We start from the raw sequence: 20,923 nt of genomic DNA, 5'->3' as shown, positions 1-20,923 counted from the left end.
GCAAAACGCACCTATAAAACCATCTGGGTGTCGGGCTTTTTTGAAGAAGAGATCTTTGAAAACTGTTTTAATGTCTTTGACACCTACTTCTTTATTCAAGTGGTCTACTTTTCTTCCCTCAATTTGGTATTTTCCTACTTTTCCAGTATTTATCCACTGTGTCTAAATTATTGAATATACTATCATATTAATTTTCAAGACAAGGCACTGCTATTATTAATAGGTATTTTCCTTTTTATCATTCTGTATTTTTATATGCATCTTTGTTCTTTTAATCGATCTTGGCAAGATTTATCTCTATTTCGTTTTGTTTTCTTTTGTTTGTTTTGTTTCTTTGCTTTGGCCACACTGTGCGGCATGTGGGATCTTAGTTCCCCAACCAGAAATCAAACCTGCATCCCCTGCATTGGAAGCACAGAGTCTTAACTGCTGGACCACCAGGAAGTCCCTAAATTTACCTCTATTTCTCTAGAAACCAGCTTTTACTTTTGTTAATCTTCCCTTTTATTTTCTGTGGTGGTTAGTCTCTATATCACTAACCTGTCCTTTTCTCTCTATTATTTTCTTCTTTCACATATCCTTAGGTTTGCTTTGTTGCTCCTTTTCGTTCTTCTTGAGTCAAAGACTTATTCCATTTAGTTCCAGTCTGTTTTCTAAGAAATGCATTTAATGCTCTCAATTTCCCTTCAAGTACTAACTTAGCTGTGCTCCACACACTTTGACATGTCACACTTTCATTGTCCATCAGTCCTAAGTATTGTATGTTTTTCTTTACAATTTTCTCTTTAACCTAGAGTTGCTTGTGGTATGCATTTAGCTCCCATATGTATGGGATGATTTTAACTCTCCTTGTATGTCTGATTTCCAACATCATTGTATTATGGTAAAAGAACAGATCACTAGGATTTCTTGAAACTTCTTTAGTGACGTAGTACATGCTCAGTTTTGATAAACGTTCCAAGTTTACCCAAAGATCTCTTCTCTGTTCGGTTTAAAGCTCTGTGTTTCGATTGGTTCGCATGTATTAATTACGCCATTTAAATCTTCTGTATATTCACTTACTTCCTGTCTCCTTCATCTCTCAGCTTCTGAGAGTGGTCTGGTAAGCTCTCCAGCTACCACTGTTGAGTTGCCCCTTTCTCCCTTAGATTATGAGGTGGCCTTGAACTACATCCACTCAGCTGACCTGGAAGGATCCTACAAGCCCCTTCCACGTACACTTCCAGGTTAGCAGTGGCCACAAGAAACACCTGTGTGAGATTTGGAAGGCAGAAGTGAACCAGCAGCCATTTTTCAATGCTCTGAAAGGCACCAGAAATTATAACAGCTCAGGTACGCTGTTGATCTGTTGGCTTACCTCACTGACATGGGCAGTACGGCAGCAGCTCCGTCTTCCGCTGGGTATCCTCCCGAGCTTCTTGGAGCCCTGGGCCACGTGTGTGGAACTCAGTGACCAAGGAGTGGAGGCAGACATGGGTCCCCATTTGTCCCTGTGGACTCCAGCCTATCTCTGCTCTTCTCTCCTTCTTTTTCAGCTTTCCTTCCTGACTGCTGGCCAGATTGACCCACAGTAACTTCAGGCCTAATACCAAGGCCAAGGTTACAGCCTTGCTGTTGTGTCCCTCTGCAGAGGGGGGACAGATCCCACCCAACTGACAGATCAGAGGCTAAGACTGAAGATGTCACACATGAACCAAGAGAGTGTGAAAACACTGCGGTATGTTCACTGTGGGACTTTCTGGGGAGAGCAGGGTAGAAACCAGGCTGGGAGGAAGTGGTTTGTGTGACCTGAGAAAATGGGAGCAGGTGGCCCTGGTTTTTATCGTGGTTACAGGGTGGGCCTGGGCTTGCATGTTTAAAATCCATGTAGGCGCCAAGGAAGGGGCAGGCTTTTTTTTTTTTTAATCCGTTTGCCCAGATGTGGGGCAAGTGGAGGTGGGAGCTGAAAGCTACCAGCAATCAGACATCAAACATTCTTGGTGATGCTTGTTCAGACTTCTCTGCCAGCACCCCCAATTACTGACGGTTTAATCCATATCACAAACCCTAATGCTATCTACTCCTCGTGGTTCTTCCTCTGATCAAGCTCTGGGTGGTCAGGTACTACTGTATCCAGGTTGAGGCTACTTTGTCAATTGCATTTATGTTCATATCTTCTTGATACTATTAAAAGGTTGTTCCTTTTAATAGTAAATAACATCTTCTTTGACGCTTATGATATTTTTTTTTTGCCTTCAATCTCCGTATGATATAAAAGTTGCCACTCTGGCATGTTTAGCTTCTAATTGTTCATTATATTTTTTCCTTTTTATTTTTTCCCCTTTAACCTGCATTTTTCCTTTAGAGTAATTTATGTCTCTTGTAGACCAAGACTGGTGGATCATTTTTTTTTTTTTAGCCTAAACCAAGAATTTGTCTTTTGATCCAGGGTTGAAGTAAATTCATTCATATTCATAGCAATAACTGTTATAATAGAACTTGTGCCACCATCTTCGCATTTTCAACGTGCCATGCTTTTTTCTCCCCTTTACCTTCTGTTGGATAGATCCATTTTATTCTGCCAGATTCAAAATTATCCATTCTATTTTCATTCTGATTGTTATCCCTTTCTTATTATAACCCATAAATTTTGTTTATTTTTCCTAATCTATCCCATGATCTAAATAAAAGGATTTATCAATTATGTTAATGAATGTTTTATACTTTAAAGTAATAAAATGTAACTCAGCAAGAGAGTCTGTGAGATTAGACAAAACTAAGAATCTAGGTCAACATGTTGAGGGACAAGAAAGAAAAATCAGCAGCGATAAAATGTCAACCTCTTCCAAACTAATGAATTACAAAGGCTAACCAGCAACACTGTAATTACTGTGGGTAAATACAGTGTGGAGGAAGCGGGCTTTGAATAAAGCCGATGCTTTGCTCAATACACCTCAAAACATATTTCCCACTTGAAAAGAATTAGTGTCATTCAAAAAATAAAACTTACAATTCGTTTCTCCCAAAATCTGTACCTCGGGCTCGTTAACAACAGCTCTTTAGTAACAGGCGAACAGTATAAGTACACCTTCAAGCTGAAAATAAGAGACCAAAAAAATCGAGAATGAGACATCTGGGTGACTAGGAAATATGTTTCAAAGTATGTCAGTTGCCTCGAATAATTCAGAAACTGAGCTGACAGGCCAATACTCCAGTGCCCACCTCAGTCCCATCGAGACTATAAAGGGATGGGCAAGAAGCAGAGGAGGGAAAATACTGTGTCCTCTGACCTCCTCAAAGGCTGGTCCTCACCATTCTCATCTTAAAGACATGGGTTTTAGACAATCAGGTATGCCTGGAGAGATACCATCCAATGGTAAACTACCTCTGCAGAAAGGGAAGTGGGACAGGAGACGGCTGCCTTTTACTTCATATAAATCTATTCTGTTTATGTTTAGTGGGCAGAAATCAACTTCATGACAAACTTTAAAAATTCAACACTCCAGTTCAGAGGTTAGGGATACAGTCTACAGCGGATCATACTTTCCAGAGATGCCCACACTGATGTATACACCCTAACCACACACCGTCTTCTTACAAAGTGGTCATGGAAATTCCCCCACTGACAGGAGGTGTCTGTGTTAACCTCCCCTTGAACCTGGACAGAGCTTTGTAACTGCCTTAGCCAACAGAATGTGATGAACATAATACAGCAGGCCTTTCGAGGCTAGATCTCCAGGCAGTATGGCTGCCGCTGGCCCTCTCTTGGGACATACACTTTTTTTTGTTTCCATTTAAGAAGTCCTGCTATTCTGAAACCACTATGCTGAAGAGCTGTTTTTTAGAGACAGAGATGCCCAAAGTGCCCCAACTGTTTGAGTCTCCCCAGCCCAGATGTCAGACATTGAATGAATGAGCCTTCAGGTAATGTCAGCCCCCATACGACACCCAGTCAGGCAGAAACCAGCCATCCCCACTGTACCCTGTCAGAACTCCTGACCCACAGAAACAGACAGAGAGAATACATGATTAGTGTTGTTTTAAGTCACTGAGTTTGGGGGTAGTTTGTTACGCAGCAAATAGATAACTAATATATAGGCTCTAAAATCAGACAGACCTGGTGGGAATCCTGGTCCTGCCACTTACTGGCTGCGTGACCTTGGGCAACTAATTTAACCCTTCTGGTTCCTCAGTTTCCTCATCTGTAAGATAGAAATAATAATAGTATCTATTCAAAAGATTATCAAGAGGCTCTAAGGAGAATGTCAGCTCCAAGAAGAGAGGGATTTTTGCCTATTTTCCTCACTACTGTATCTTCAACATCTAGTATGAATATTTTTTTTTCTTTTTTTTTTTTTTTTCTTTGCGATACGCGGGCCTCTCACTGTTGTGGCCTCTCCCGTTGTGGAGCACAGGCTCTGGATGCACAGGCTCAGTGGCCATGGCTCACGGGCCCAGCTGCTCCACGGCATGTGGGATCTTCCCGGACCGGGGCACAAACCCGTGTCCCCTGCATCGGCAGGCGGACTCTCAACCACTGCGCCACCAGGGAAGCCCATGAATATATATTTTTAATAAATATTAGCTACCATTATCAAAAACACAGACTATTGATATCACTTAGCAAAGAAGCCTGCTAAGTCAAAGATCAAATAGTCAAAAAGTCAATAGGGTCCTTTCTATATACAGTTGACCCTTGAACAACATGGAGTTCAACTGTGAGGGTCCACTTACGCACGGGTTTTTTTTCTTCACTAAATAAGTACCATAGTACTACACAATTTGCAGTTAGTTGAACCCACAGATGCGGAACCAGGATAGGGAGGGCCAACTATAAAGTTATATGTGGATTTTTGACCTCATAGAAGGTTGGTGCCCCTAACCACTGTGTTGTTCAAGGGTCAACTGCATATATCTTGAGAATTTGGAATCTGACTTAGGCAATGACTGCAGGAAAAGAATGCAATGACTCAGCTTTAAGAAAGGATCCAACAATATTATATGACTCTTCATAATGAACAATCATTTACGCACACACACACACACACACACACACACACTATTACAGAAATAAAAATGAACAGACTATTACTGCACCCAACAGCATGGATGAATCATTCAAATATAATGTTAAGTAAAAGAAAACAAGTAGAAGAGTCTATTCAGTATGATTCTATTTAAATAAAGTTCAAAAACAACAAAAGCTAAATGATGATGACAAAAGTCAGAAGAGAGGGTACCTGTGGGTGGGGAAGACTGACTGGTGGAGGGACAGGGTTCTGTCCCAGAATATTGATGCTGTTCTATTTCTTGGACTGGGCAGACACTACACATGTGTTCACTTGTAAAAGTTCATCAGACTATTCCCATATGATATAAGTACTTTTCTATGTAGATGTTACAGCTCAATTAAAATTTTTACTTAAAAAAATAGAACACACAAATAAATAGCAAAGGAAATTACCTGGGGACCTCCCTGGTGGTCCAGTGGCTAAGGCTCCGCGCTCCCAATGCAGGGGACCTGGGTTCAATCCCTGGTCAGGGAACTAGATCCCACATGCCACAACTAAGAGTTTGTATGCTGCAACTAAAGTTCCCACATGCTGCAACTAAAGATCCACATGCCACAACGAAGATCCCACATGCCACAACTAAGCCCCAACTCAGCCAAATAAATAATTTTTAAAAAGAAAAGAAAAGAAATTACCTGCACTCCAACCTTCTTTTCAAGGTAGGGGCTCTTAATCCTTTCATGTGATCTGAAAACAAAATAATCAGAAATCATAAATACATTATTTTTTTCAGAGGATTCCTTGGCCCAAGGAAACTGATCTGTCTGTTCTTTTTAGGCTTCCTTTTAAGAGAAAATAAATGAGAGGTTCACTTTTATAGGAGCACTGATTTGTATGAGCTACTGGCTCTTGCTTCTGCAGATGAAGAATCCACTGAAAATAGGAAAAGAACCACTAAAAGTTGACCATCTCTGAGCCAACAGAAGCCATTTAAAAGGAGAATGATCCTCTGCATCTTAGGGCAGAGTCTAAATCACTCAGAGTAGCCACAGAAGAATGCATGACCTCATTCAGAACTGCTTCCATCACTTTCCTTTACTCTCTTCTTTCATTTCAATCCAACCACCCTTCAGACCATGCTCTCTGTGACCTCTTCAATTCCAGTCACTAAAGTTAGTCCATCTTGAAATTCAAGTTTGCTTCCATGGAATCCTCGAGAAAACCATTCAGGCTTAGGCCAGAATAAGAAGAGTTTCATTATGTTCTCAGCCTACTGTGACTGCTGTGTTGAAAGGTGGGTTATTGCTACCCACAGAGGCTTGCTCCACAGCTTGCCAAATTAACAAACACAGAAAGGTGACTTTTAAATAAAGGTAACATTTAAACCAAATGGTACATTAAATATATAGTGCATTATAATATTACATTTTGAATCTTTAGCATGCAAAAGCCCAGATAACAAGAACCAAACATTTTGAAATTGCTTAGTTAAATCAAACCAATTCTAATTATCCTGATTCCAAATAAAAACCAAAAGAAAGCTGGAGTAACTACACTTAGACAAAACAGACTTTAAAACAAAGACTCTAATAAGAGACATTATCATATTACATATGATAATGTAATATTTACAAATGTTATATCCTCTTGTTGGGTCCATCCAACAAGAGGATATAACGTTTGTAAACATTTATGCACCCAACAGAGGAACATCTAAATACAAAAAGCAAATATTAACAGACTTAAAAGGGGAAATAGACAGCAATACAGTAAGAGCAGGGGACTTCAATACCGCACTTAAGTCAATGGATGGATCATTCAGTCAGAAAATCAGTAACAAAACATTGGACCTAAACAACACATAAGATCAGATGAACTTCACAGATATATAAAGAACACTTCATGCAAAGGCAACAGAACACACAATCTTCTCAAGTGCACATGGAACATTTTCCAGGATAGACCACATATTAGACCACAAAATGAGTCTCAATAAATTTAAGATGATTAAAATCATATCAAGCATCTTTCCAACTACAATGGTATGAAACTAAAATTAATTACAAGAAGAAAACTGGAAAATTCACAAATAAGTGGAGATTAAACAACATGCTACTGAACAACCAATGGGTCAAAGAATAAATCAAAAGAGAAATTTTAAAATACCTTGAGACGACTGAGAATGGAAATAAAACGTACCAAAATTTGTGGGTTGCAGCAAAAGCAGTTCTAAGGGGGAAGGTCAAGAGACAAATGCCTACCTCAAGAAACAAGAAAAATCTCAAATAACCAACCTAACTTTACAACTCAAGAAACTAGAAAAAGAAGAACAAACAAAGCCCAAAATTAGCAGAAGGAAGGAAATAACCAAGATTAGAACAAAAATAAATAAAAAACAGACTAAAAAGACAACAGAGAAACTAAGTTGTGAAACTAAGAGCTGGTTCTTTGAAAAGGTAAACAAAATTGACAAGCGTTTGCTAGACTAAGCAACAAAGGAGAAGTGGGGAGAGAGAGAGAGAGAGAGAGAGAGAGAGAGAGAGGGAGGGAGGGAGGGAGGGAGAGATAGGACTCAAATAAATAAAATCAGAAATGAAAGAGGAGCTATTACAACTCTTAAAACGGAAACGAAAGGGTAAGAGACTACTATGAACAATTATACACCAACAAAGTGGACAACCTAGAAGAAATGGATAAATTCTTAGAAACATACAACCTATCAAGACTGAATCATGGTGAAACAGAAAATCGGAATAGACTGATAACTAGTAAGGATACTAAATATCTCTACTAATATCAGTAACTTTAAAAATCCAACAAACAAAAGTCCCAGGCCAGATGGCTTTGCTAGTGAATTCTACAAACATTCAAAGAACTCAATTTATGAGGCTAGCATTACCCTGATACGAAAACCAGACAAGGACATCACACAAATTACAGACCAATATCCCTGATGAACATAGATGAAAAAAATCCTCAACAAGATATTAGCAAACAGAATTCAACAACACATTAAAAGGATCATACACCATGATTTAGTGGGATTTATTCCAGGGATGCAAATTTGGTTCAACATCCACAAATCAGTCAATGTTATAATCACATGAACAAAATGAAGGATAAAAAACCATATAATCATCTCAACAGATGCACAAAAAGCACTGGACAAAACTTGACATCCATTTATGATAAAAACTCTCAATAAATCAGGTATAGAGGGAACAAACTTCAATATAATAAAGGCCATATGTGACAAGCTCTCAGCAAACATCATAATCAGTGGTGAAAAGCTGAAAGCTATTTCTCTAAGATCAGAAATAAGACAAGAACACCCATTCTTGCCCTTTTATTCAACATAATATTATAAATCCCAGCCATAGGAATTAGGCAAGAAAAAGAAATAAAAAGCATGCAAAGTTGAAAGGAAGAAGTAAAACTGGCACTATTTACAGACAACATGATACATATATAGAAAACCCTAAAGACTCCATCAAAAAACTGTTAGAGGAATACTGGTCAAGATGGCAGTGTGGGAAAACGCAGAGTTAGCATCTCCCCACAACTAGGGTGCCTGAAGGCCGCGGGTGGGGGACTCTGACGCCCAAGGAGACGGGAGGAACCCCAAAGTGAACCAGTAGGATGTAGGGGGACTGAGCGGGGAGGAGAAGTGGATGGCAGACAGGATCAGTGCCTCAGAGGCCAGGGAGATCAGGAGAGGCAGGAGGGAGGGGCCCTCTGGGAAGAGTGGGAGAGGAGTGGAGGGCAATTGCCTGGCCCACTTGGGCCAGGGAGCCTGCTGAGCTCCCAAACCAGTACCCACCCCCCCAAAAGCCTGATCCAGGCCACGTGGGTCCTGGAGGCATAGGAGGGAGGCTGGGGAGATCAGGAGAGGCAGGTGGGAGGGGTCATCCAGGAGGAGCAGGAGAGGAGCGGAGGGCGATTGCCCCGCCCACTAGAGCCCAGGAAGCCTGCTGGGCTCCCAGGTGAGGTCCCCTGCCCTCTGAGACCAGGGGTGAGGGGCATGCCTGGGTCCCTTCTGTTCCTTGAGACTAAGCCCCACCCCACACGGCCCCCAGGGCCTTTTCCAGCCCTGTGGGTCCTGAGCATAGACCCCGCACACCACCCAAACCTCGCCCTTGCTTAGGCCCCGCCCTCCACAGCCAAGGCCTTCCCTTGTTTTTTCTTCTTTTCCCTCCTCCTCTTTTTTTACTATTGTGGTACTGATGTACCTTCCAGTTGATTCATCTATATTTTTATTTTTATATTCTTTCTAACATATCTGTTAGTTTCCTAGTCTAATTTTATTTTTTACTTTGTTATTGTTCTCTTTTTTTTTGCCACCCCATGCAGCTTGCGGGATCTTGGATCACAAGCCCAGGGTCGGGCCGAAGCTCCTGCAGTGGGAGCTTCAAGTCTGAACCACTGGACTAACAGAGAACCTCAGACCCCAGGGAACATTCATCAGAGTGAGGGCTCATGGCATTCCTCATCTCAGCACCAAGATCCAGCTCTACCCAATAGCCTACAGACTCCAGTGTTGGAAGCCGCAGGCCAAACAACCAGTAAGACAAGAACACAATCCCACTCGTAAAAAAAAAAAAAAAAAAAAAAATGAGACAGCACACAAATATGTCACAGATGAAGGAGAAAGGTAAAAACCTACAAGACCAAATAAATGAAGAGGAAATAGGCAACCTACCAGAACAAGAATTCAGAGTAATGACAGTAAAGATGATCCAGAATCTCGGAAATAGAATGGAGGCATGGATCGAGAAAATACAAGAAATGTTTAACAAAGATCTAGAAGAACTAAAGAACAAACAAACAGATAAACAACACAATAACTGAAATGAAAAATACACTAGAAGGAATCAATAACAGAATAATGGAGGCAGAAGAACGAATAGGTGAGCTGGAAGACAAAATGGTGGAAATAACTGCCGAGGAGCAGAATAAAGAAAAAAGAATGAAAAGAATTGAGGACAATCTCAGAGACCTCTGGGACAACCCTAAACACACCGACATTCAAATTATAGGGGTCCCAGAAGAAGAAGAGAAAAAGAAAGGGTCTGAGAAAATATTTGAACAGATTATAGTTGAAAACTTCCCTAACAGGGAAAGGAAATAGTCACCCAAGTCCAGGAAGCACAGGGAGTCCCATACAGGATAAACCCTAGGAGGAACACACCAAGACACATATTAATCAAACTAACAAAAATTAAATTCAAAGAAAAAATATTAAAAGCAGCAATGGAAAAACAAAAAATAACATACAAAGGAATCCCCATGAGGTTATCAGCTGATTTTTCAGCAGAAACTCTGCAGCCAGAAGGCAGTGGCAGGATATACTTAAAGTGATGAAAGAGAAAAACCTACAACCAAGATTACTCTATCCAGCAAGGATCTCATTCAGATTCGACGGAGAAGTGAAAAGGTTTTCAGACAGGCAAAAGCTAAGAGAATTCAGCACCACCAAACCAGCTTTACAATAAATGCTAAAGAAACTTCTCTAAGCAGGAAACACAAAAGAAGAAAAAGACCCACAAAAACAAATCCAAAACAATTAAGAAAATGGTAATAGGAACATACATATTGATAATAACCTTGAATGTAAATGGATTAAATGCCCCAACCAAAAGACACAGACTGGCTGAATGGATACAAAAACAAGATCCATATATATGCTGTCTACAAGAGACCCACTTCAGACCTAGGGACATATATGGACTGAAAGTGAAGGGATGGAAAAAGATATTCCATGCAAATGGAAATCAAAAGAAAGCTAGAGTAGCAATATTTGCATCAGATAAAATAGACTTTAAAATAAAGACTGTTACAAGAGATAAGGAGGGACACTACATACTGATCAAAGGATCAATCCAAGAAGAAGACATAACAATTATAAATGTATATGCACACAACACAGGAGCATCTCAATACATAAGGCAAATGCTAACAACCATGAAAGGAGAAATAGACAGTAACACGTTAACAGTAGGGGACTTTAACACCCCAGTTACACCAATGGACAGATCATCCAAACAGAAAATAAGTAAGAAAACACAAGCTTTAAATGACACAATATATCAGATAGATCTAATTGATGTTTATAGAACATTCCACCCAAAAGTGGCAGAATACACTTTCTTCTCAAGTGCACATGGAACATTCTCCAGGATGGATCACATCTTGGGTGACAAATCAAGCCTCGGAAAACTTAAGAAAATTGAAATAGTTCAAGCATCTTTTCTGACCACAACACTATGAGATTGGAAATCAATTACAGGAAAAAAACTGTAAAAAACACAAATACATGGAGGCTAAACAGTGCACTACTAAATAACCAAGACATCACAGAAGAAATCAAAGAAGAAATTAAAAAATACATAGAAACAAATGACAGCGAAAACACAATGACCCAAAACCTATGGGACGCAGCAAAAGCAGTACTAAGAGGGAAGTTGAGAGCAATTCAATCTCACCTCAAGAAACAAGAAAACTCTCAAATAAATAATCTAACCCTACACTTAAAACAACTCGAGAAAGAAGAACAAGGAAAACCCAAAGTCAGTATAAGGAAAGAAATCATAAAGATCAGAGCAGAAATAATGAAATAGAAATGAAGAAAACAATAGCAAAGATCAATAAAACTAAAAGCTGGCTCTTTGAGAAGATAAAAAAAATTGAGAAACCCTTAGCCAGACTCATCAAGGAAAAAAAGGCAGAGGACGCAAATCAATAAAATTAGAAATGAAAAAGGAGAAATCACAAGTGACACTGCAGAAATACAAAGGATTATAAGAGACTACTACAAACAACTATATGCCAATAAAATGGACAACCTGGAAGAAATGGACAAATTCTTGGAAAGGTACAATTTTCCAAGGCTGAAAAAGGACAAATTAGAAAATATATACAGACCTATCACAAGTAATGAAATTGAAACTGTAATTAAAAATCTTCTAACAAACAAAAGTCCAGGACCAGATGGCTTCACAGGCGAATTCTATCAAACATTTAGTGAAGAGCTAACACCGATCCTTCTTAAACTCTTCCAAAAAGTTGCAGAGGGAGGGACACTCCCACATACATTGTACGAAGCCACCATCACCTTGATACCGAAACCAGAAGAAGATATCACAAAAAAAGAAAATTATAGACCAATATCCCTAATGAACATAGATGCAAAAATCCTGAACAAAATACTAGCAAAGAGAATCCAACAGCACATTAAGAGGACCATACACCATGATCAAGTGGGATTTATCCCAGGGATGCAAGGATTCTTTGATGTATGCAAATCAATCAATGTGATACACCACATTAACAAATTAAGGAATAAAAACCATATGATCATCTCAATAGATGCAGGAAAAGCTTTTGACAAAATTCAACACCCATTTATGATAAAAACTCTCCAGAAAGTGGGCATAGAGGGAACCTACCTCAACATAATAAACGCCACATATGACAAACCCACAGCCAACATCATACTCGATGGTGAAAAACTGAAAGCATTTCCACTAAGATCAGGAATAAGACAAGGATGTCCACTCTCACCACTCTTATTCAACATACTTTTGGAAGTCCTAGCCACAGAAATCAGAGAAGAAAAAGAAATAAAAGGAATACAAATTGGAAAGGAAGTAAAACTGTCACTGTTTGCCAATGACATGACACTATACATAGAAAATCCTCAAGATGCCACCAGAAAACTACTAGAACTAATCAATGAATTTGGCAAGGTTGCAGGATACAAAATTAATGCACAGAAATCTCTTGCATTCCTATACATCAACAATGAAAAATCAGAAAGAGAAATTAAGGAAACATTCCCATTTACCATTGCAACAAAAAAATAAAATACTTAGAAATAAACCTGCCTAAGGAGGCAAAAGACTTGTACTCAGAAAACTATAAAACACTGATGAAATAAATCAAATATGACATAAAACAGATGGAGAAAGATACCATGTTCTTGGATTGGAAGAATCAATATTGTGAAAATGACTACACAACCCAAAGCAATCTACAGATTCAATGCAATCCCCATCAAACTACCAATGGCATTCTTCACAGAATTATAAAAAAAATTTACAGTTCGTATGGAAACACAAAAGACCCCAAATAGCCAAAGCAATCTTGAGAAAGAAAAATGGAGTTGGAGGAATCAGGCTCCCCGACCTCAAACTATACTACAAAGCTATAGTAATCAAGACAGTTTGGTACTGGCACAAAAACAGAAATATAGATCAATGTACAGGATAGAATGCCCAGAGATAAACCCACACACATATGGTCACCTAATTTACGACAAAGGAGGCAAGAACATACAATGGAGAAAAGACAGCCTCTTCAATAAGTGGTGCTGGGAAAACTGGACAGCTACATGTAAAAGAATGAAATTAGAACACTACCTAACACCATAGACAAAAATAAATTCCAAATGGATTAAAGACCTAAATGTAAGACCAGACACTATAAAACTCTTAGAGGAAGCCATAGGAAAAACACTCTTTGACATAAACCACAGCAAGATCTTTTTTGACCCACCTCTTAGAGTAATGGAAATAAAAACAAAAATAAATAAATAGGACTTTATTAAACTTAAAAGCTTTTGCACAGCAAAGAAAACCATAAACAAGACATAAAGACAACCCTCAGAATAGGAGAAAATATTTGCAAATGAAAACAACAGACAAAGGATTAATCTCCAGAATATACATACAGCTCATGGAGCTCAATATCAAAAAAACAAACAATCCAGTTTAAAAATGGGCAGAAGACCTAAACAGACATTTCAGCAAAGAAGACATACAGATGGTCAAGAGGCAAATGAAAAGATGCTCAACATCTCTAATTATCAGAGAAACGCAAATCAAAACTACAGTGAGGTATCCCCTCATGCTGGTCAGAATGGCCATTATCAAAAAATCTAGAAACAATAAATGCTGGAAAGGGTGTGGTGAAAAGGGAACCCTCCTGCACTGTTGGTGGGTATGTAAATTGATACAACCACTATGGAAAACAGTATGGAGGTTCCTTAAAAAACTAAAAATAGAACTACCATACGACCCAGCAATCCCACTATTGGGTATATACCCTGAGAAAACCATAATTCAAAAACAGTCATGTACCACACTGCAGCACTATTTACAATAGCCAGGACTAGGAAGCAACCTAGGTGTCCATTGACAGACGAATGGATAAAGAAAATGTGGTACCTATATACAATGGAATCTCACTCAGCCATAAGAAACGAAATTGAGTTATTTGTGGTGAGGCGGATGGACCTAAGTCTGTCATACAGAGTGAAGTAAGTCAGAAACAGAAAAACAAATACCACATGCTAACGCATATATGTGGAATCTAAAAAACCAGTACTGATGAACCTAGTGGCAGGGCAGCAATAAAGATGTAGACATAGAGAATGAACTTGAGGACATGGGGTGGAAGGGTGAAGCTGGGGCAAAGTCAGAGTAGCATCAACATATATATACTACCGAATTGGGAGATTGGGATTGACATATATACACTAATATGTATAAAATGGATAACTAATAAGAACCTGCTGTGTAAAAAAATAAAATTCGAAAGTTAAAAAAAAAACAACAACATATATACACTACCGAATGTAAAATAGTTAGCTAGTGGGAAGCAGCTGCATAGCACAGGGAGATCAGCTTGGTGCTTTGCGATGACCTAGAGGGGTGGGATAGGGAGGGTGGGAGGGAGGCTCAAAATGGAGGGGACATGGGGACGTGTGTATGCATATGGCTGATTCTCTTTGTTGTGCAACAGAAACTAACACAGTATTGTGAAGCAATTATACTCCAATAAAGATCTATTAAAAACAAAAAACTGTTAGAATAAAGGAATTCAGTAAAGTTGCAGGATATCAACATACAGAAGTCTGCTGCATTTCTACACACAAATAACCATCAGAAAGAGAAATTAAGAAAACGATCCCATTCACAGCTACATCAAAAAGAATAAAATATGTAGGAATAAATTTAACCAAGGAAGTAAAGACCAGTATATTGAAAACTACAAGCATTAATAAAAGAAATTGATGACAAATAAACATAAAGCTATTCCATGCTCATAGATTGAAAGAATCAATACTGTTAAATTGTCCATACTACCCAAAGCAATCAACAGGTTCAGTGCAACCCATATCAAAATTCCAATGGCATTTTTCATAGAAACAGAACAAATAATCATAAAATTTTTATAGAACCACAAAAGAACCCCAAATAGCCAAAGCAATCTTGAAGAAAAAACAAAACTGGAGACATGCTCCCTGGTTACAAAATGTATTGTTTCAAATGTATAGTAATTAAAACAGTATGGTACTGGCAAAAAAACACATAGATCAACAGAACAGAATAGGAAGCCCAGAAATAAGGCCACACATATAGTGTCAATTACTGAGAATATATGATAAAGAAACCAAGAATATATGATGGGGAAAGGACAGTATCTTCAATAAATGGTGGTAGGAAAACTGGACAGCCACATGCCAAAGAATGAAACCTAACCATTATCTTATACCATACACAAAAATTAACTCAAAATAGATTAAAGACTTGAATCTAAGATCTGAAACCATAAAATTTCTAGAAGAAAACATAGGCAGTAAGCTCCTTGACATAGGTCTTAGTGGTGATCTTTTGAATCTGACACCAAAAGCAAAACTAAGCAAAGGACATCAAATTAAAAAGTTTTTGCACAGCAAAGGAAAGCATCAATGAAATGAAAAAGCCTACTGAATAGGAGAAAACATTTGCAAATCATGTATCTGATAAGGGACTAATATCCAAAATATACAAAGAAGTCATAACTCAACAGCAAAAAAAAAAATCTGATTTTTTTAATGGGCAGATCTGAATAGACATTTCCCCCAAGACATACAGATGGCCAACGGGCACATGAAAAGGTGTTCCACATCATTAATCATCAGGAAAATCAAAACCACAATGAGATACCACCTCACACCCATTGGACTGGCTATTATCAAAAAGAAAAATAACAAATGTTGAAAAGGATGTGGAGAAACGGGGACCCTTGTGCACTGTTGGTAGGAATGTAAATTGGTGCAGCCACTATGGAAAACAGTATGGAGGTTCCTCAAAAAATTAAAAACAGAACTATCATATGATCCAGCAATTCCATGTCTGGGTATTTAAAGAAAACAAAAACACTAACTCAAAAAGATATCTGCACCCCCAGGTTCACTGAAGCATTATTTACAATAGCCAAGACATGGAAACAACCTAAGTGTCCATCAATGAATGAATGCATAAAGAAGATGTGGTATATATGCACAATGAAATATTATTCAGCCATGAAAACTGCTATCCCACCATGAATTAACAATCTTCATTATATGTTTTCTAAAAACTGATAATAAGTTTAAAAGTTTAAAGCTAATTATACAAAATCATTTTCTCTATATAACTTTTTTCCAGCTCTTTTAAGATTAATACATAAATGCTGCTGGAAAGTTAATTTTACTTAAAAAAAAAAAACTATAACCAAGTAGATTATTTTGAAAGTCTTTTCCTCCTCAAATCATTTACCAAAAATGACTTTCACTTGCATTTTGATTAATTTATGTAAACACTGCCTGTTACCACCCTTGATGAAGGCAAACGGCAAAGGCAGTCCAGCTGGGTTGATGGGGAGACAATGTTAAACAGCCTAACAATAACCCACAAGAAGAAAATCTAATTATCCTAATTACCACCAACACACGTGCCCTCAAATTTATATGTGACAATCCTTAAATCTTGAAAACAAGGCCGTCACCACACCTCAAGTGGGCGACGTTGACCAAACACGTGCCGCCACAGGACAGTCCACCTGCCCCCTCACAGTGTGCATCTCCTCAGGTCACTCCTGGTCCATGCTTTTAGGGCCAATGAGTGCATCCCAGGGCAGGACTCTCCCTTATCGGGGTTTCCAGAGAGTCTGAGTCACGGCAAACACAAGGCTGACTCAGGACTCTGCTCCAGGCTTCCAAACTACCTCAGGGCGTAGCAACCTGTCCCATCAAGACAACCCAGCCCACCACCCCAGTCAAGGAAATCTGGGGAGTTTCCTTTGTGATGCTAGGACTGCACCCAGCATCTCCCTTCCAGGGCCTTTTTCCTTTTCCTTGACCAGAATAAATCATCTTAAGTGGTCTCCGGAAGGGGTCCTCCCCCACGGTGGGCCACTCTCTCGGGCCACAGGTCCCCTCGTGTCCTCCAGGCCTCACTGGTGCTTAGTCAAGTCTGCCCTGAGCACAGCACTGGGTTCCAGATGGGCCATAAAGAGGCATCAAGCGGGTCCATGGCCCACCTCAACTTTTATCAAACTGTGATGTTAACATGTTCATGTGCATTTTTTTTAACAAGAGTCCATGGACCTTGTCAGATATTCTATATTAGTCAGCTCAGGCAGGGTAGCTTAAACAGAATGTATTTCTAACAGTTCTGGAAGCTAAAGTCCAAGATCAAGGTGCCAAGGTTGGCTTCTGGTAAGGCCTCTCCTGCCTTATAAATAGCCACCTTCTTGCTGTGTGCTCACATGGCCTCTCCTCAGTGTGTATGTGGAGAGAGAGAGAGCTCTCTTCCTCTTCTTCGAAGGCCACCGATCCTATCAAATTAGGACCCCACCCCTATGACCTCATTTAACCTTAATCACCTCCTAAAAGCCCTTTCTCCAAATACAGTCACACTGGGGGTTAGGGATTCAATATATGAATTGGGGGGGGACACAATTCAGTCCATGGCACATCCAAAGAAGTCTTGTTTCCCAAAAAGGTTAAAAACCACCAGTAGGTAATGTGGCAAACCTCAGAAAGCAGAAGTTGAGTTCTTGCCCTTGATCAGTTTACCTCCTCATTGGGAAAACAGACCCACGTGGGATTAGAGCACAGGAGAAGTTAGTATACACTGCTGGACAGGAGAGAGTCTTGCTTAATGTACAAACTAATGATGCTGCCTTCACAATTACACTTCAATTTAAAAAGTAGAATCAATAAATAATATAAATACACAAATACAAAAACAAATGAACAAATTCCTCTAGATGAACTCATTCTCCAAACTCACTACTCCAAAACATGAAGGCCAAGCCCCAAATCCATTCTTTAATTGTGGCCACCACATGTGAGTTCAGAAATGCTGTTAGACTCAACACAAAAGGTAAAAATATCCTCCTCCACCAGTGGCTTCTCAATGAGAAACAAGACAAAAACAAAAATATTGTCCTCAAAAAGAAGCAGAAAGACCCTCACAGAGGCTCATGTGCTTTTTTAGCAAATTGATAGAGGAGGTCCAGATTTTCGTCATTAAAGAGAGAGAATTAGGGACTTAGAACCGGAAAGCAGAGCCATTTCCCAAAAGCAGAAATTTCAATGATTTACACCAGGTTAAAGTGAGTGATTCCACACACAAGACAACAGCTGATCTTCACACCAACTGTGTGATGAAGGGCATGTTTTGATATCTGTAATTTACTTTAAAATCACACCGTGTGATACATACTTGAATATGTATCTGAGTCACTACTCAAAAGAGGGCTTGGGGGCATCCTACTTAAGCTACTCTGGGAGTCCACACTCCAAGAGGCAGCTTCTAGAACGCTTCAGTTAAGCTTCATCTCTGGTCAATGCCCAAGGCTGTGCTAATTAGCACAATGAATATTAAACCTGTTTTCATAGGTAAAGTTAGTGACGTGTCAGTCAGCATACCAGATGTTAAAAATGGACAGTGTTGTGAAGTTAGTGGTGCTCCAGCTCTGGAGACCGGCTAAAATGTTTTAGAGACGCTCCAGTCTTGCCTGGAGCATCTAGCCTCAGGACCATATCATTAGGGGGTGATGCTCCAAGTTTAAGTCCTAACCGCCTCCAGCTGTGAAATCTTGGTATTCTGGTTGCCTGACCTGGCCGTCTGTAAAGTAAACCGCATCCTACCTCTAGACCAAAATGAACCTTTCATAGGGGAAAACAACATCTATAAGGAGGTGGAGCTTGCACTTCGCCGAGCTTACAGACAGGATGTTTAATTTGAGTGCGTGCATGCTTGCTAATCAATGTCTGCGGGTATGGCACAATTTCATCTAAACTTGTCTTTACAACATGATCGCGAGGATATGGGGGAAGAACTAAGTAATCCTTGCCAACCTCTGACTATTGGGCCTTGGGAGAACTTCCCCAAAAATCGAATAGTTGTGCCTGATCAAAGTGGCTTGGGTCAGTGACAACTGGGGGTCGCTGTTCTGTCCCGCGGTACCGATGAGGAATTAAAGCGTCAGACGGGCTGAAGAGCCCGCCGGGACACGGTGAGTCGCTAGTCTCTCCCCTGGCCTCCCAAAACCTGAACTCCCTCCTGAAGGACCCCGACCCCCGCCTTCCCTCCCTCCAGCCCCTGGGCGACCTCACTGCGGGGCCCGAACCCGCGCAACCCGGCTCCCCGGGACGGGGCGGCGCGCTGCGCTCGCTCACCTTTGTGGCAGTGGGACAGGAAGTAGGCGCGGGCCCTCAGGTTCTCCCGGTCGAAGCGGTCTATGGAGATGGTTGGATACTCGGCCATCTGCCCCTCGAAGCAGCTCATTGCGTCCGCCAACCCGGCCGGACTGGCCCGCAGCCTAGAAAGCAACGGAAGCCCCAGCCGCCGCCGGCCGCGCCGCCACTTCCGGGAAGCTGCCGCCGCCTCACCATTGGCCGGCCGGGCGCAGCCACGTCCAATCATAGCAGCCCCTCGGCCCGGGGGGCGGGAGGGGGGCAGCGCCAAGGAGCTTCCAGTCAGTTCCCGCAGCCCGTGGCCTGCGGGGTGAAACCAACTAATTGGGCTACCATGCGCTCAGAGCTGGGAGGCCGGGCGGAGGAATCTAGGGTGCAGCGCGAGGAGTCAGGCTCCTCCCGGATACCTTGACACAACACGGTGTCACTCTGGTGAAGAGTTGCCCGTGTCTGTGCAGGAACGAGAACGCCAAGGGACACAACACCCAGAACAGGAGGCTCCACCCAGGGATGCGGAGCTTGGCTTTGAAATCGGATGCATTCCACTTCCTGCTTGTCAGCTGCGATCCTGCAAGCCTTCTTTTGCTTCTCTTCCTCTTTCTTGTCCCTTCCCAATGTCTACCTTATAGGATAATCGTCAGAATTGTGTGAGAAAACGGTATCAGGCTTGTGGTAGATTCGAAAACTCTTAGTCCCTGCTTCCATTTATACGTAATCTACAAACGGAGTAAATCCACGATCCCTGATGATCACAGCTCAGATGCATGATCTTAGGGTAGATAAGTAAAGATCCCAAGGAGAGCTGAGCTGCTAGTCTCCCCTACCTCCGCCCCTTTTGACCTTTTTCTTTTTTCTAACTTTTTTTTTTCTTTTGGAAGTTAGAAAGATGTATAAAAGAAAAAAAAAAGGTAGGGTAATGGGCGAAAGGTCTGGAATTTTTTCACCACCAAAGCAACTTTATGAAAAGGTTTGCTAAAGTATTTAACATTCACCGAATAGTCACAATGGCATTACCCGCGCCCCTTAGCAGCAAGTCTCCTTAGACACCACAGTATTATTAATCACAACTCCAATACTTGAGGTCCTACTTTGTGCAGAGCACCGAACAAGCCCTGCCGTGATGACAGAGACGACTAAGATGCGCCTACGAGTCATTTTCAATCTATTTGGAGACAAGAACTTTGCAGAACGTGGTAAATAAATGCTTCCACAGAGACACAAGGTAATGTAAGAATAGATCCAGTAACAATGCGTTCTAGCCAGGGAAAACAAGAATCAGAATGCCACCCTCAGAGAATATCGGCATGTTCCCTGCAGCCACGGGAGACAGTTCTATTCAAATACAGATTCTGGTGAAATGCTAAGGTGGAGGAAGAAAGGAAGAGGAGGAAGAAAGTAAGAGGAGGAAGGTGGGGGGGGT

At 40.6% G+C, this 20,923-nt stretch overlaps 1 protein-coding gene across 4 annotated transcripts in view; it reads right to left on the bottom strand.

Moving 5' to 3' along the window:
* Window positions 1-19,891, bottom strand: part of DCLRE1C (DNA cross-link repair 1C) — a 66,921-nt gene extending 47,030 nt beyond the window's left edge. Inside the window, exons 1-3 of one of the 4 annotated variants that reach the window (XM_022580561.3) lie at window positions 19,486-19,891; window positions 5,687-5,738; window positions 2,990-3,074 (exon numbers count right to left, since the gene is read on the bottom strand). In XM_022580561.3, the coding sequence (XP_022436269.2) occupies window positions 2,990-3,074; window positions 5,687-5,738; window positions 19,486-19,732 (384 nt within the window). In that variant the 5' untranslated portion in view covers window positions 19,733-19,891. Of the gene's footprint in view, window positions 1-2,989; window positions 3,075-4,096; window positions 4,185-5,686; window positions 5,739-19,485 lie in introns of those variants that run through there. The other 3 variants (XM_022580562.3, XM_022580560.3, XM_022580564.3) reach the window with 3 other exon arrangements.
* Window positions 19,892-20,923: the final 1,032 nt, after the last annotated feature.

This window comes from Delphinapterus leucas, chromosome 2, assembly GCF_059928025.1.
Source record: "Delphinapterus leucas isolate spDelLeu-1000000601 "Yukka" chromosome 2, BTC_Dleu_Yukka2, whole genome shotgun sequence".
NCBI classification, from domain to species: Eukaryota; Metazoa; Chordata; class Mammalia; order Artiodactyla; family Monodontidae; genus Delphinapterus; species Delphinapterus leucas.
The sequence above is the reverse complement of the archived record's forward strand: the minus strand, read 5'-3'. Positions and strand labels throughout refer to the sequence as shown.